Below are 18,324 nucleotides of genomic sequence, written 5' to 3'. Positions count from 1 at the left end.
CAGGAAGAGGAACCAATCTGAGGGGAAATGATGATGTATTCAGCATCTGGAGTCTAAGGGGCTTGTGGGACATACTGTGGTGAACAGATTAATAGCTAAAAGGGAAAACAAACTCTAAAGGACGTTCCCACAGCTCTGCACTGTCAAACTGAGGCTGCACATTCCCTCCCCATTGACGTGCGATTCCGGCTCGAGGTGCCGGGTGCAGATGTGTTATTACCCAGGTGTACCTCAAGGGCACAGGATCTGAGCTAGAGACAAGAGGGCAGCGGTGACAGCTCCGGCCAGGTGTAGAAGATGACTCACAGGCTCCCTGGGTGGGGCCCTTGGCAGTTAGGGCCTCATGAGTGCCTGCGTGCCTGCCTGTGTGTGTCCTGCCCCATCGGCACATAGGCCTGGGGCCAGAAGGGAGGGAGGCCCGACCCACAAGAAATTCCACAATGGACAAGGAGAAATTAGAGAAAATTAAAGGTATGACTCAAGGAGCTTCCAGAACTTGTCCTAAGCTGCGGCTGCTCTCCTGACACTGCTGAGGGTACCAGTGGGTACTGACAGATGAAGGAGAGCACGCCCCTAGGGCTGTTTGAAAGAGGAGAAGCTGATGGTTTCACAGACAGGACAGGATGAAGGACTGGATAATGAAAGGAGGCATGCAAATATACCCAGGGCGTAGAAAAACACAAAATGCAAAGCCAGCCAGCCAGCCTTCGGGGACTGCTGTATCTTCTAGAGCTAACATTTGCTAGGCGTTGCAGTATGCAAAGCATTGTACTGTGGATTACACAGGGCCGGTTTCTGGGAAACAAAACTCGTTACTGGCTCACAGGGTCTTTTGTTTTGGATCCGGCTATGACCTGGAGCAGTGCTGTCCCACAGAACTTTCTGCAGTGATGGAACTGTTCCGTGTCTGCACGGTCCCATATGACAGCCGCCAACCACACAAGGCTGCCGAACATGTGCAGTGTGGCTAGTGCGACTAAGGAGCTCAATTTTAAATCCAATTGTAACTAATTCAAATGTAGTAAACAGCCACGAAGGGATAGTGGCAGTGCGGTTCTCGACTTTTTCTGCTCTCATGTATGGATGGACATTTTGACTTTTAAAGCCACTGTAAGTTACTTGTAGGTGTGTTATTTTTATTCTATTCTCCAAAGGGTGTGAGGCTTCTCATAGAAAAAGTAATTGCACTGTTTATGCTGGGTGACAGCCTCCCTCCTGCAGCTTACCTTGCTTGTTGGGAGACCCAGGTAACCTCATGGAGGTAAACATCACACTGAGTGAGCCTGGGGCCCAGCAGCTGCTTCTGGGTATAAGAGTAACTGCCTGTGTCTCCTTCCAAGGTAAGGCTGGGGCCTAGAATCTAAATATTTAGTTGCTCAGTTGCTACAGTGAAAGGACAATAATCCTATTCCTGTTAGCAGAGCAAACAGTGCTCTTGAAAAACAAGAGATGATCTTCACCTCTCTTCCCAATGAAAATGCGATGACAATGGGTCCTCAGTCCTTGAGGCTTGTGTATTCGGAATGGCGTCCCTTCCAGCAAGGATATGGGATCTTGGAGGATGAGAAGGACTCATGGTGTGTTTCTTCATAGAAGCCTGCTGCCCCCCATGTCCTGAACTAATTAATCATTTTCATGATCTCCTGTGGTGGGGGCAGGGCTCCCGTCCCTTCTCTGTGAAGGTCTGAGAGGATGAATACCCTGGTGCCCCTGCCAATGACAGAAGGCTCCTCCAGGCCAGCAGCTATCTTGCAGGTGCCTGGGAAGAAAGGGTATTGCTTTTCCCTTACAACCAGAGACTGCTTTGCATTTTAGCTAACTAAAATCTCCAACTTCTATTCAATAGTTGATCAAGAAGAGCTGTTTATTTCCCTGTTAAGTTCAAATCGGACTGAATAGTTGTATGTGACTCTGAGAAGCATCTACATTTAAATTAGTATTTTAGGTTAGCTTTTTAGAAATGTGGTCTGGGGATAGGTTGAGGCCAAAGAAGGTTCTAGAAGCCCCAGAACCTGTTCTGGCACTAATATTTTTTAGAGCATCATTTGCAAGTACAGTATATTGGATGCCAAGGCAGTTTATAATGTAATCTAACATTAGTATGTCACTTGCGAGTCTCTCTCGTGCTCACAAGATCCCACAAGATAAGCATAATAATAAGTATCTGCTGGATGAGAAACTGAAGTGCTTAGAAGCAAAGTGTCTGCTTGAATTCACCCTGTAATGAGGGGCAGAGCTGGCCCTTGATAAATGCTTTCTATGATGCCAAGTCAGTAACTTGAATGTATTTAGGAGGTACCACTTTAAAAAACATCTCAGCACGAGCTTGCCAGGTATTGCTTCATCTTGGATTTAGATTGAATACAACCTCTGCACAACAAGCAGTTGGAGCCACTGGTTGTTGTAGCAAGGAGGTTGGGCCCTGCTGCCACTAGGCTAACCGTGTTTGGGGACCTGCCCACTGCTAAGCAGGTGTCTGGAAATGATAGCTTGACACTGGAGCTGTTACTTGATGGTAAATGCCTCGCTTGTTCCAGGCTCATCAAAATTGTGACAATTTGAGTCTGGGTTAAGAAATGAACAAGTGATGCAAATTGCAATACAAGTGTCAAAATTGGGTAGTGGCACGCTTTACATAGGGACAGAACACTGGAAACATTTTCTTGGGTGAAGCAATTCACTTACAAACTAGCCACTCAATCAGAGAGTGAACCTGCCTTCACAGATCAGAGGCAACGTGTTACTTAAGAATTCCCAGACACAGCAATCTCTAGGAGGAAATTACTCAGAGACTTTCCACCTAGGGAGGAATGTATACCATCCCACTAAACTGTATCTTTCTTCCACTCCTTTCTGATTGATGGAGGGGCTGTTGCAACTCTAGGGCCTGATTCATGTACTATGCTCAATACACTGAGCTTGGGAAATTGTATCTCTCTGGCCTGGCTTCTCCTTTGAGAGGTGCCAGCTTCCTTGCTCACAGACTCCTCTGGGAGACTAGCTCCAGGAACTTCATGGCATTGTGGACCATTTGCAAAGAAGTTTAATAAGACCTGCATCCCCCCAGGACTTGAGCTACAAGAGGGCAGACCCACACTCTGAAAGTTCAAGACCACAGTGCAATAGTTAAGGGAGCCAGACCACACATGGCTGACTGCAGTTTGAGTCCTGACCCAGGCAGCTTGAAAACATACTGGGTGTTGGGCCGGCAGGTGGTGCAGAGGTTAAGATGGCTATATCCCACGTGACCAGCTGGGTAATTTGAGTCCCAGACCCGTTGGCTTGAAAAATCATGCTGGGTGCATGCCCCAAACCCCAAAAGGAGAATGGAGGAGAAGGGACTGCAACATGCAGCATGGCCATCCCCTCTGGGGGTAATTTCTCACTTTCTCTCTATATATAGCAAACTGAAAAAAAAAAAAAAAAAAAAAAAAAAGAACAAAGAAAAGAACCAACAGATTTTTGATAGATATTTGGGTAGGGGTCTCCACACAGCTCATGATGGTAGTGTTTGAAGATTTCTTATTTGGCTTGAATCTTATAAGGGATTTCTGGCTTTGTTTGTACCAAGAAAAGTTAAAGGACTGAGCCAGGCAGGGTGGCATATGAGCACATACGTCAGATGATTGTGGAGGGTGGACATTTCCTCTCCCCTCACCCTTCCTGCTTTTGTGCCCAGAGTCAAATCCTTCGGTATCCCCTGAAGACTATCTGTTATGCAGAGAGCAAAATAGGGGTGAGTTTCATTGTGGAAAATCCTGATTTTGTTGCTCTTTCTGATAGAGAAAATGGGGACTTGAAGGCACTTGTCCAATCAAGGCCCAAACCCTTGTGATATCATTATCTGGAATAAATGGAGATTCTGTAAGCAGCATTTTCTGTTCTCTGACACACGAGGTACAGTGACATAGTGCAAACACGAAACATCCTGTCCTTGTAGATTAGCATAGAAATGGCCTGTTTCATGCATTTTACTGTATATTTTGGGCTTTAATTTGTGTTGGGTATAAAAGAATGATAAAAGTAAGAGTTGGAAGATGAGATCCATATTATCTGTTACTATAGAAGTTATTTTACATAATTACCTTTAAAAAAGAATTATTTAATTTATTATTTATTGTTATTTTAAAATTTGTTATAGGGCACATGCCCTCACCAGAGAGAGAGAGAGAGAGAAACAGAAAGAAAGAGAGAGAGAAAGAGAGAGAGAAAGAAAGCAAGCTACCAGGTCTGTGACTTGAACCATAGTCGGCAATGTGGGAGTCCAGCACCTTAACCACCATGCTACCTGCTGGTGCCCATGATAACTTCTTTTTAATTTCAGAAGGCATGTGCGCTTGCCATGAGAGAGAGGGAGGGAAAAAGCACCCCCAGTAGGGTGTGGTCACAACATTATCTCTTCTCTTTCATTTCTCCATCCTGTTGGGATCTTCGGCATGAAAGCACAAGTGTCTGGTATGTTTTTCCAGTCACAGGGTAAGATTCAAACCACAGTTGGCCACGTGGGATCTGGCTCCCTTAACCTCCAGGTTATGAGGCCAGTCCTACATAATTACCTTTATAGGTACTACTATGTCCTGTTTAGGAAGTGATAAGAGTGTTTTAGAAGGATGACTTAAAGAATAAATAATTTTTGCAGCCTTAAGAAGGAAACCTCAGGACTCTGACACCAGCTTGTCCCCCAAAGTTGTGGAGAGAAGTATAAAACTGAGTACCTCAGATGCAGGAGCACCACCAAAGAAAAGGGCTGTGACTTTGCACTGAGACCCCATGAGAACAAGAGCCCGGCTGCCGTTTGTTTGGCAGTTCCAATCTAGGAAGATTTCTATATGCTACCGTTTGACTTAAATTACATTACATTTTTTATGTCCTTGATTTCTGTTTCTAAGTGTATAAATGTGAGAATTTGCCTGAATGTTAAAAATGTGTTGTTCCAGCCAAACTACATTTAATTTGGGGGTTAATCTCATTCCCTAAGTTTAATCAGCAGCAGACATTATATATAGTAAGAGGAAAAGATTCAAGTAAGAGGAAAAGATTCAGGCAACATGTTCTCAGTGTTGCCAATATTGTGAGATAGCCTCTTTCACCTTCAGACTCTAGGTGGGATATTTTATTGTGTGATTTTATATTCCTTAATAGGGAGTATATATCTCTCTCAGGGATACGACTACATCCATAAACATCAATCATTGATGTTTTTAAGGTGCCCTTTGAACATTAAATAACCGCAGTGTGAACATCCTAGATTAAAGAAGAAATCCCAACAAGAACTTGATTGATATCAGGTATTCAGGATCTATCTCAGGGATCCACACCACTGATAGGAAATAGAGTCCCTCCTCTAGAATATATTTCAAGCATAAAATATTAAATAAGAATTCATACAAAGCATATTACTCATCTTAAATCAGTTCACTATGCTAACAACCAGCATTGAATGCAGCTTGTGGTATTTAGCTCTTACTTAGGATAAGTAAAATTCTTAGACAGATAAGATCTTACACATGAAATATGGCCCTATGGTTTATTGGTTCAGAGCACTTCTTCTGGGGTCAGACTGCCGGGAATAAAATCTGAGCCCCATCACATACTGGCTGTGAAATCTTAGGTGAAGTTCCTTCACTACTCTAAGACCCAATTTCTCATCTGTAAAATGGAGCAATTAGACCTATGCATACATATATATGTATACATATATAAATGGATATAGGTAGATGTCTGTAGAAATATCTATATTTATCTACATACACATAGGTGTCTCTCACATAGGTAGGTGAGAGCCAGTGCCTGAAGTGTTGTCAACATGCAAATAATAATGACTGCTACTGCTATTATTATCATCATCATATTGCTATAATATTATTGGGTGGTTGGAAAAGTCATGACTTTTTTCTATGCAAAATGTGTCACAACTTTTCCAACAATCCAGTATATTGCTCTTCTTGTAGTTATCATCCCAGACAGACATGTTTAAATAAGTACCAATGATTGCAGGATGTAATTATGACTGCATTTTACTCCCTCCCTTTGTTTGAAATGAAAACTAGACCCAACAATGGAACAGGTCCAGTCATAAGCCACAGAGATGATGCTATGCTTGAGAAGGCCCTGTGTCTCCAACTCTTAAACTCAAAGATTCCAGTGGCCCAGCCATTCCATTGCAAGGCCTATGTCCAAAGGAAAGGAAATCAGTGTGTTGTAAAGATCTCTGGATCCTGATGTTTACTGCTGCGCTACGCACAGTAGCCAAGATATGGAATCAACCTAACTGTCTGCCAACAGATGAAGAGGCAGGGGAAAGGTGCTGTATATATACGTATATATCACATATATACATATATATATATCCACATATAGCACATATATTACATATACATATAGCACATATATTATATATGTATACTATTCAGTCACTAAAAAGAATATCTTGTCATTTGAGATTAAATGGGTGAGCCTGGAGGACATTATGGTAATAAGATAAGCCAGGCACAGAAAGAAAAATACCACATGTTGTCCTTCATATGTGGCAATTAAAAAAAAGAAAAACAACCTCTTATGTAGAGAGAAAATGGAAGACTACTAGAAATTGGGAAGGATGAGAGGAGGAGTCAAAAGGATGTTGACAAAGGGAAACAAAATTATAGACAGTTAGGAAGAACAATTTCTAGTGTTATATAATACAGTTGGGAAAATATAGTTAACAGTAAATTACTATAGACTTTAGAATAAATAAAAAAAGGATTTTGAATGTTGCCAACACAAAGTAATAACAGTGGCTAAGACGATAGGGATATTAATCATCCTGATTTAATCATCACATATTACATTCTTGTATTAAAAAATCACATTGTATCTCCACAAATATATACAATTATTACATGATATTTAACATGTATATATATGTATATATTTAACATATATATGTGTGTATATACACACACACACACACACACACACACACACACACACACACAACTTTTCTGACCCTGGATGGTGCCTCTCACAGACTATTTAGGTCAGAACTTTCTCTACAGGAAAAAACTCTAACCAATGGGAAGTGGGAAGGTCATGCAGCTCAGGAGCAGCAGGGATGGTGTCCAGGATGGGAGTGCCTGGCTCAGCCCTGGCCTCTTGCTCCTGTCTCTCCTTGCCTTGACCTTTAGGATTCTGCAACATCTTTTTGAATCAGTTTTTTCTTAAGTCTCTCTCTCTCTCTCTCTCTCACACACACACACACACAGCAGTGGGAGAATATCTCCCAGATTTTCCCATACCTGTCTAGAAGATGATCCACTTGAAAATCTGGATCTCTCAATATTTGTCTCTTGCCCCTGAAGTTGATCTCGTTTCTTCTCATTTGAATCTCTTCTAGGTTCTTGTCGTCTCAAACAAGCCTGGACATTAAAAAAAAAAAAAGTTTCTTTGTCTTAGGTCTATGAGTAGCTTTGGTACCTTTATGCTTAATTCCAATTGGGAGGAGCATGAAATAAATGATATACATCTCAAAGTGTTTCTTGGACACCTGTTACCAAGTGGAAAGACTAGGTGTCACTTTCTCTTCCCTTTGCCCCAAATCCCAGGCCAAAAATGTTAGACATTGTTTTAATAAAATCAAACAATAAGCATATAGGAGGCATTTCATCAAGGGTTTACCTAACAATTGCCTTCTCAAGGAAGGTGTACCTAACACGCCTTATTAACCCCTCCTTCCAGTCTTGTTCTCTTCATAGCTCCTCCCTCTGACCCTACTGGGACGACCTCATGATAGGATAAGAATTTTCATATGTCAGAGCTTCAGCACATGCTGCTCCCTCCATTTGAATACGCTCCATAAGAAGTTCTCTTGGCAAATCCTGATTTACTAAAGAGCCTGCTCATGGGGTCTTGCTTCTCTTTAATTTTTTCTGCCTTACTAATCTTTCCCAGACTGAGTTGATTACTTTTTTTTTTTTCTATAGAGCACGTGCACTCGCTGGGGGGGGGGGGGGGGAAAGAGAGAGGGGGGAAGTGAAAAATCATCCCCCTGAGAGATGACCACACCACAATCCCTTCTCTTCCATTCTCCTCTCAGGATTTTGGTCAAGCACACATGAACCAGAACAATTTTCAAGCCACTGGGTCCAGAGCTTGAACTGCACAGCTGGCCCTGTGGGATTTAGCTGCCTCAACCTCCACACCATCTGCTGGCCTCAATTGCTCCTTTATACATAGCTTGAATTATGCAATATTTTCCCCCTATTGTAGTTAGCCATTTTGTTTTGTTTTTGAGCCTGTTTCTCCTGTTAATCGGCAAGAATACTGAGAGTGAAGATTATCTCTTATCTCTTGAATCCCCCAGTACCTAGCATTTAATGTTAGCTGAATTGCATTTTTGCTTCAGAGGAAAATATCAATCCCTAAATGCAAATTAATGAAAATATAATAACTAGCATAAGCAATGTTTCCATTTTTCTTAACAAAATTAAGATAGACTCTAGTACCAAAATATTTCTTCTCTAGGGCTGGCCCTTAGCACAATGATTAAACCCTGTGCATGGGGAGTCAGATCCCACATGGTTCACCACGGTCAGACTCCCAGTGCTGGCAACTTGGAAAACATGCCAGGCACACATGCGTGCATGCATGCCCCAAACCCTGACAGATGGGACAGAGAAATGGTGGAAAAAAGATTGCAATGTGACCATGCCCTGTTGGAGAGCTCTCTTTCTCTCTCTCTCTCTCTCTCTCTCTGACAAGAATACACACCACTGACCAAAAAAAAAAAAAAAGGCAAACAAAAAAACTTCTTTAGTACTAGGACTGAACAAACCTGAGGATATCATATGCTGTAAACATTGGAACAGACATTTTAAGTACCCCAAAATAGTAAAACTTCAAGTGTTTCCATAGTTGTAGATACAGTGACCCAATTCACCTTTGACAAATTATACTCAAGCCAAATTATCCACTGTCATAGTAAAAAAAAAAAAAAAAAAAAAAGCAGTGTAAAGGCAAGCATTACTATTTCTAAAAGAGTCCTGACTCTCCCCTTCCTGGCTGGAAGAGAAAGATTTCTTTAGCACTTGTCCCCCTCTGTTAGAAAAAGCATCTCCTTTCGTAATGCGGAGATTTTACTGGAATTTTGTGCCACGTGGAGAGCCTAATATTATGATCCGGGTGAAGAACAGAAGTGACCTGACGCTAACAAACATTTACCACTTGGAACGGCTGGTCACATGGGGACTGCTGGCGAGCCCTGGCCGGGCTTGTCCTCAACAGCCAGATGGTCACCTGCAGCAAGTGGAACCTGGATGCCCTGCAGGGAGATATAGTCCTCCCCCACCTTGCTTGGGAAAGGGAGAGTACTCTCAAATGATTGTTTTTTTCTATATCACACTTCGTCCCCTTTTCAAAAATTATGCCATGTAGACAGTAAGCCACTGTAATGAATACTGGGCAGTGCTTGTTTTAGTCATTTCAGCAAGAGGCCCAGCCACTGTGACAGCAGTAAGGCAGTGCCCAGCGATCTGGAAGCCATACGGCCAACCACAAGTTTGGACCCCTGAGTTGGCCGGAAAACATAGCAGATGTGTGTGCTCAGGTGCCCAGGATCCCCAGGTGCTGGAGGACTGGAGAAAGGAGCTTGAGACATGACAAGACACTGTCAGGGAGATGCTTCTCTCTCTCCTGTGTGTGCACGCATACATGCATATACTATCATTAAAAAAATTTAAGCAAGAAAATCCCAGGAATACTAGACAGCAACTATAATAAATAAATTAAACAAAAAAGCACCAAATAGGGGCAGTTGGTGGTGTGGTGGTGAAGATGGTTGGATCCCACATTACCAACTGCCATGGTTAGAGTTCTGGACTGGTGGCTTGAAAAACACGCCAGGCACATGTGTGTGGATGCCCAAAATCATGACGAGAGAGACAGATAGAGAAGGGATTGCAGCATGACCATTCCCCAGCAGAAAGAGTGCTTTTTCACTTTCTCTGTCTCTCTCCAGCGAGTGCACACACCCTTTGGCGGGAGAAAGCAAGCAAGCAAGCAAGCAAGGTACACTTAAAAGGAGTCAGCTGGAGAACTTAATGTGTGCCTCTTTTCTTTGTTCTTTGTACACCGACCTCAGATGGGAGCCCCCGTTTGGGAGGAGCTGTGGTGTTGAGTGGCGTTTCCAAATGCAGAGTCTGTGGGTCATCCTAACTGACTGATATTAAAGGCAAAAGAAGAAAATGCTGATGGGCTGAAAGTGGAGGCGCCCGTGTTAGCAAATGCACACAGGACCAAGGCAGATTTTGTGGGATGAACAGAATTCTTGTGGGCTGAGTGTTTTTTGAAAATTCTCTCCAGGAATGCATACGTCTTAAATATTTCTTTACCAAAAGGGGAGGAGGAGTAGATTGGTTAGTAATATTGAAAAAAAAAATTTTTTTTTTCTCCTCTGGTTCCTTTTTCCTCCTCTAGTAGAGGAGCAGGAGAACCAACCGGTGGCAAGGTAGGGACTTGCTAATTTTTACGTTGGTAAGACTGAGCAATCTTTCTGTGTACATCAACCACTGAAGTTACAGCTTTGCTGAAAAGGAACTTGGGGACAGAGCTAAATCCAGACTCCTAGTCCTAGAAATAGCACAAGCCTAGCCATGCTCCCCCCACTCCCCTGGTGGGTGGGGGGTTAGATGTGTTTGCTAACGTGAACGAGTTTTGTTGTCGTTGTTGTTGTTTCAGGCAGAGGAGGAGAAGTCGCCGAGTTGTAATTCACAACCACCAGTGGCTCCTCTTACCCTGGACTTTTGAAAGAGTCCTTTCAGTTCTACACATCAGTATTTCTATGGCTCTAAGTGTCTGATCAGGAAGCAAAAATGGCCGAGGGCGGTCTTGAGATTGAAGGCTTCAGGTAACTTTTTATTTCTTCCTTCCAGAGACAGTCAGGGCCTCCTCCTTCCCTTCTCCTTTGGTGTCGCCCCCTCTGCCACCAGCCCACCCCTCTGAGTGCAGCACACGCAGTCAGGCTGCCTTCTGTGCTGAAGCTGCCACTGTGGGGGCAAAAAAACGAGGCAGGATGTGCAGAGTTGCCTGTGGGGGATGACGTGGGGTTTGTGACTCACTGGAACTCAATCCTGGTAAACTCGACAAACCCCAGCTCTGTGCTTTCTAGCATCGTGACCTTGGGCAGGCTGACTAACTCCATTGATTCTTGCTTCCCTCATCTGTAAGAGAGACGTGTCCCTGTGCTGTAAGACGGTGAGGAGGAGAGCATGGGGGACTGTGGGTACTAAGGTGGCAGAGGGGCTGGCCCACAGGCAATGCTCAGTAAAAGACACCCACCACCACCACCATCATTGGGCTTTTGACTGCTGTTTTCAATCCCATTTCTTTCTTTTTTGGAGAGGTTTTTGCTAGAGGGTACGTGTGCTCGCCAGAAAGACAGATAGGTAGAGAAACAGAAAGTGAGAAATCATCCCTCAGGGGGGATGGCCACCCAGCAATCCCTTCTCTTCCATTCTCCTCTCGGGATCTTGGGCATACACGCACACATGTCCGGTGTGTGTTTAAGCCACCAGGTCTGGGACTCGAACTGTGGTCAACTACATGGGAGTCCAGCAACACAGCCATTACGCCAACTGCTGGTCCCTCAATCCCATTTCTAAACCTGTGTCAAAGCATATGACTCTGATCAGAACTTTTCCATCTGGGCGTGAGCTTCATCCGTGTTTTTCCACTTTGGAAGTTGAGTGCTGTTTCCCAAGCTCCCAGATCCCCCCAGTAGGCCAGCTAAGGAGCCTGGCTCTCAGGCATCAGGGTCAGTTTTTCTATGGCACTGCAGCTTTCTGAATCCACAGTTGTGCTCAGAGTTTCTTTTGTCTCTTCTATTATCAGTCTGCTCCCTCCTACTCATCACTCGCTCCTAGTGACTTAAAGCCATGTGTCACGGAAACACTCCTGGACTCACAATCGGGGAGGAAGTCATCATCACAGCGACTCGGTGTTACAACTCAGTCAACAATGGTGCCTGCGCTCTAGCTTGGGAAGCATTTGGGAAGTGGGAGTTGCCTCTGCCTTCAGTGGTCCAGGTGTTTTTCCTTACGATCTCATGTGCATAACCCAGAGTCTGGGGGCTGGATTGTCGATGGCAACATTGTTAAAGTTAATTGTTTTTAAGATATTAAGAAAGCAAGGGTATAAACCAGTTTGGGGGCTGGAGGATGGTGTGACGGTTAAGGGTGTTGTACACCCACACGGTCGACCACAGTTCAAGTCCTGGGCTTGGCGACTTGCTTCCTCACTTTCCCTTTTCCTCTCTCTCACTCTGTCCCTCTCTAGTCAAATTAAAATAAATAAAAGCTACATAAAATAATTCTTTAAAAAAAAAAACCAGCTTGGTATGATACTCTTCTCGAGCTGGTTTATTTTCCTGTTTTGGCTGTGAAGAGTATGGCAACATGGACCTCCAAGGTGAGCTGGGAAGAGAATCCCCGCCCTGACTCCTACAGGAAGGGCAGCTGAATGATCTCCATTCCAGCTCCCGGAGTGGACAGCCCCAAGCCCTCACCACCTGACACAAAGTCACTAATCATGCCCTTGAACAAATTGATATCATCATGTTTAGTTTTCTGATTCACACTTGAAAGAATTGAAATGAATAAGTGGCATGAGATGAAACCAATCTGAACTCATTTAATAGATTATAGAAAATCATTCTGAAATGCCAAGTGTAAGCTTTCCCTCCAGCTTTCCAGTGGACGTTAATGGCTAAATTCTGCCTCCAGTTACATAAACACCTTTGACCAAAAAAAGAAAAAAAAAAGTTATGCTGCATGAACACTCTTAAAGAAATAGGGCTGAATTCTGAGATGGCATATAATTATACACGAGTTACCAGATTCTGAAATAGCATGCAATATGCCAAATAGATGTTTATTTCCTCTTGTTTTCTCGAAAGGGTCCCACCCAACCACTAAAAGGGGTAGTATCAAAATAACTCAGGGTGGGTTTATTCCTCCTGTCTTCCTGCTAGCACTGGACCTGTAAAGACACTGCTAATTTGGTATACAACAATCCTTAGCATATTTTAGGACGAAGCAGGAAGAGTTTACATAGGACGTTTCTAAGGGCTTCAATTTGAGCCGCCAGTTCACAAGAGGCGAGTCAAGCATAGGAAGGATGATGTGGCAAATGGATACAATTCAGGAGTCATCTCTAGTTATGAAGTCATAGATGATGTGTACACCCTGAAATGAGAATCCCTGGTATTCCCTCCAGGTCAATGTTCTGTGAGTATAAGTTGGGATTTCCATAAAAATTAACTGGCCCAGTTTATCAATGATCCAGGATATCAATATTCACCTAATTTACCTTAGTAAATTATCTAAACACATATAGGCCATATGTGGACCGAGTTATTGAGGAGTGATAAAACTTGTGCAATTGATTATTTTTTATTTTTATTTATTTATTTATTTATTTTAGATTTTTGCTTTAGGACATGTGTGCCCTGTGAAAAGAGAGAGAGACAGAAAGGGAGAAATCACTCCCTGGGGGAATGGCCATGCCTCAATCCCTATTCTTCCATTCACCTCTCAGAATTTTGGGCTTACATACACATAGGCCCAGCGTGAGTTTCCAGCCACCAGGTCCAGGACTCGAACTGCAGTTAGCCACCTGGGAGTCCAGTGCCTTAATCACTATGCCACCTGCTGGCCCCCATGCAGTTGATTCTTAAATCACCAATTTAAATCCTTTCTGGAATAAGGCAAGAGATAGATGAAATAATACAACTAAAAAAAAAAATCACTGCTCTCCCCTACAAAGTATTCACTGTGTGTCGTTATATTCTTACTTCAACAATACATAGGACATCTTAAAGACAACTATATTTGTTTTTTTGCAGACCTTGTGGTGAGTGGTTTTGAAAATGCTCAATGAGAATGAATTTGATTTTTAGGAATAGTGAATAATCTGAGGGTATAAGTCTGACAAGCAGAATTGGTGAAGTAGGTTACACCAGCTTTGATGAATGACAAGGCATTTAGCTCAACATAGAAGAGTAAGACTCAGTCCCAACCCTTAAAAAGCTATGATTTGTCCCATCTAGGGGGTGATTTCTCACTTTCTGCCTCTCTGTCTCTCTGGGTCTCTGGTGAGTACATGTACAGCAAAAATCTCTCTCTCTCTCTCTCTCAAAAAAAAGCTATGACCTAGGGCCAGCAGGTAGTGCAGTCATTACATTGTTGGGGACTCCCACATGGCCAATGGCAGTTCAAGTCCTGGGCCCACCTAAACATCATGCCAGGCCTCTATGCATGTGTGCCCAAAATCCCAAGAGGAGAATGGAAGAGAAGGGACTGTGGCGTGGCCATTCCCCCCAGAGGGTAATTTCTCACTTTCCCTCTTACTGTCTCTCTGTTCCTCTCCAGTGAGTGTACACACTTAATCCAAAAACAAACAAACGAACAAACAAAAAAGGAGCAACAGTTATGGCCTAGTTTGACGGGAAGTGACAGGAGTCAACTGCAATACAATTTCATGAGCTCTGTGCAGGAGGTATAAAAAGGGTACTATGGTAATGGGACGATGGAGAGGCACTAAAACTGGTGAAAGTTACAGCTGTAAACTTGGGAAATTCATGAAGGATCTTTAAGTTGCACACTAAAATAGGTTGGATTTTATAATATGTAAATCAGAACTCGGTAAAGGAGTTTTTATAAAAAAAGACCTTTGGTTTGAAATTTATGATCCTTATCATTCTTGTCAAGAGAGGAGAATAAAGAAGGGAGAGAAGGGGTTAGAGACATGGTTATGGTTTAGGTTGGTCTTGCTGAGGTTCGTGGATCTTGGACCTGCCTTTAAATGAAAAAAATAACTGTAGGGTGTCATGTATTCCAATGGCATAATCAACTATACACTTTAGATGGATTTCAAGAAAAACCACCTGGAAGACAACAAGATTAGAGGCAAGGAGACCAGTTACAAGGATACTGTCACTGCCTTGGAAAGAATGATGAAGGCTGGACCCACAGTGATGGCAACAGAGTAAAAATGGAGGCACAAGTTCCTGAGTTCTTGGATAAACTTGGCAGAACTTGGAAATGGTGGGCTATGGTGAGAAGGGTGAGGAAGGAGTTGGGGAAGGCTTAGTTCACAGGAGGAGTGGCAGGGGGATGATCACATAGGGCACAAACGTGGACATGTTGTATTCAAGATACCTACGAGGCATCAAGATGGAAATGTCCAACTAGCAGGTATGTATGTGAGTCTGCACTATGGGACACTCACCAGAATTATGAGACATAAGTATAAAGTAGTGCCAATTTAAATCCTTTCTGGAATAAGGCAAGAGATAGATGAAATAATACAACTAAAAAAAAAAATCACTGCTCTCCCCTCCAAAGTATTCACTGTGTGTCGTTATATTCTTACTTCAACAATACATAGGACATCTTAAAGACAACTATATTTGTTTTTTTGCAGACCTTGTGGTGAGTGGTTTTGAAAATGCTCAATGAGAATGAATTTGATTTTTAGGAATAGTGAATAATCTGAGGGTATAAGTCTGACAAGCAGAATTGGTGAAGTAGGTTACACCAGCTTTGATGAATGACAAGGCATTTAGCTCAACATAGAAGAGTAAGACTCAGTCCCAACCCTTAAAAAGCTATGATTTGTCCCATCTAGGGGGTGATTTCTCACTTTCTGCCTCTCTGTCTCTCTGGGTCTCTGGTGAGTACATGTACAGCAAAAATCTCTCTCTCTCTCTCTCTCAAAAAAAAGCTATGACCTAGGGCCAGCAGGTAGTGCAGTCATTACATTGTTGGGGACTCCCACATGGCCAATGGCAGTTCAAGTCCTGGGCCCACCTAAACATCATGCCAGGCCTCTATGCATGTGTGCCCAAAATCCCAAGAGGAGAATGGAAGAGAAGGGACTGTGGCGTGGCCATTCCCCCCAGAGGGTAATTTCTCACTTTCCCTCTTACTGTCTCTCTGTTCCTCTCCAGTGAGTGTACACACTTAATCCAAAAACAAACAAACGAACAAACAAAAAAGGAGCAACAGTTATGGCCTAGTTTGACGGGAAGTGACAGGAGTCAACTGCAATACAATTTCATGAGCTCTGTGCAGGAGGTATAAAAAGGGTACTATGGTAATGGGACGATGGAGAGGCACTAAAACTGGTGAAAGTTACAGCTGTAAACTTGGGAAATTCATGAAGGATCTTTAAGTTGCACACTAAAATAGGTTGGATTTTATAATATGTAAATCAGAACTCGGTAAAGGAGTTTTTATAAAAAAAGACCTTTGGTTTGAAATTTATGATCCTTATCATTCTTGTCAAGAGAGGAGAATAAAGAAGGGAGAGAAGGGGTTAGAGACATGGTTATGGTTTAGGTTGGTCTTGCTGAGGTTCGTGGATCTTGGACCTGCCTTTAAATGAAAAAAATAACTGTAGGGTGTCATGTATTCCAATGGCATAATCAACTATACACTTTAGATGGATTTCAAGAAAAACCACCTGGAAGACAACAAGATTAGAGGCAAGGAGACCAGTTACAAGGATACTGTCACTGCCTTGGAAAGAATGATGAAGGCTGGACCCACAGTGATGGCAACAGAGTAAAAATGGAGGCACAAGTTCCTGAGTTCTTGGATAAACTTGGCAGAACTTGGAAATGGTGGGCTATGGTGAGAAGGGTGAGGAAGGAGTTGGGGAAGGCTTAGTTCACAGGAGGAGTGGCAGGGGGATGATCACATAGGGCACAAACGTGGACATGTTGTATTCAAGATACCTACGAGGCATCAAGATGGAAATGTCCAACTAGCAGGTATGTATGTGAGTCTGCACTATGGGACACTCACCAGAATTATGAGACATAAGTATAAAGTAGTGGTTAGATGGTGTAGTCAGTAAGGTGTGCTCAGTAAGGTGCGGTCAGTAAGGTGCCGGACTCCACATGGCAGATCGCAGTCCTAGACCCGGCAGCTTGAAAATCATGTTGCATGGCTCATGTGCATGTGTACCCAAAATCCCAGGAGAAGGGATTATGACATGGCCATCGTCCTCTAGGGGGTGATTTCTCACTTTCCCTCTCTTTCTCTCCAGCGAGCACCTGCACCCTATGGCAAAAACCTACAAATAAAACAAAACAAACAAAAACAGAGAACAGGAGAAGATGAGCCACAGAGGCTGGGAATTAGCGGGAACATGAACTAAGGATGGAACCCCCGGAAAACGAAGAGTTGAAGGGCAGAGAGAAGAGGACATAGAAAATGGAAAACATGACAGAAACAGGAGGAAAGTCAGGGGACTGTGATGTCAGAAAGCTGAAGGCATACTGTCCCAAGAATAAAGGAAGGTCAAATGCAAATAAAGTTTCAGAAAACAAAGACTGAAAAGGTGTCCAATGAACTTAGGCTACTGACCTCAGGGAGGGGAGGTGACAGCCAGGATGCAAGTTAGGGATAAATGGGAGGGCAGGAGGAGGACACAGAGATACAGCTGACTATTTGGGGACCCCTGGGACAAGACAGGAAGGAGTCAAGTCCAGGCTACAGAAGGACACATTGGCCACCCAAAGCTTTGTTCCTTTGTTCTTACCATGGGAGAGATTTGAGCATGTTTGTAGCCTGAGCAAGTACGAGAAAGGGAAGGGTCAGAGACTCAGATAGCAAGTCCAGGATGGGCCGGGCAGGAGAGCTGCGGGATATGGACCAAGTTCTCAGGCTGGACACCAGCAGAAAGAGGGTCACATCAACCTCCAAGACTTGAGAGCTAGATAGGTGTGGAGCATGACCTGGAAGAGAAGGCATTTGAGGGGACTCCCACTTGCTGGCCTAGGGTTCTTGGTTTAGCTTTGAGTGTGTGGGAAATAAGAGGGGGAAGTCTACGTTGAAGGCATGGGGGCTGGAGGTTTGGAAAGGTTTAGAATAGCGATGACAACAGAGGGAGCTGATGGACAAGTAAATGTGTCGAGGTGAGTCATCCTCCATGCATTTCTTTCCCTCACTCCGCCTCTCCATCTATCAGCAAGACGTCTGTTCCACTTCTGCTTCCTGGGTCGGGACATCTCGCTCACCCACTCCTACCACCCTGGTCCAAGTCACCATCATCTCTTTCCTCAAATTTTTTTTTTTTTAAAGAATCATTTTATTTAACATTATTTATCTGTCTTAATTTGACCAGAGAGGGACAGAGAGAGAGAGAGAGAGAGAGAGAACGCAAGCTGCCAGGTCTGGAACTCCAACCGTGGTCAGTCATGTGGGAGTCCAGTGTCCCCAACCACCACACCACCTGCCGGCCCCATCTCTCTCCTTAATTTTTATCATAGTTTCATTACTAATT

The 18,324-nt window shown here is 43.4% G+C and overlaps 1 protein-coding gene across 9 annotated transcripts in view; it reads right to left on the bottom strand.

Annotated features, from left to right (window-relative positions):
* MARCHF10 (membrane associated ring-CH-type finger 10) overlaps positions 1-18,324 on the bottom strand; it is a 104,514-nt gene that overhangs the window by 76,660 nt on the left and 9,530 nt on the right. For all 9 annotated transcript variants that reach the window (XM_006146820.1, XM_006146822.1, XM_006146819.1 and 6 more), the window contains exon 3: positions 7,278-7,397. In XM_006146820.1, the coding sequence (XP_006146882.1) occupies positions 7,278-7,397 (120 nt within the window). The remainder of the gene's footprint in view (positions 1-7,277; positions 7,398-18,324) is intronic.

This window comes from Tupaia chinensis, unplaced genomic scaffold, assembly GCF_000334495.1.
Source record: "Tupaia chinensis unplaced genomic scaffold, TupChi_1.0 Scaffold000187_1, whole genome shotgun sequence".
Classification (NCBI taxonomy): Eukaryota; Metazoa; Chordata; class Mammalia; order Scandentia; family Tupaiidae; genus Tupaia; species Tupaia belangeri.
The sequence above is the reverse complement of the archived record's forward strand: the minus strand, read 5'-3'. Positions and strand labels throughout refer to the sequence as shown.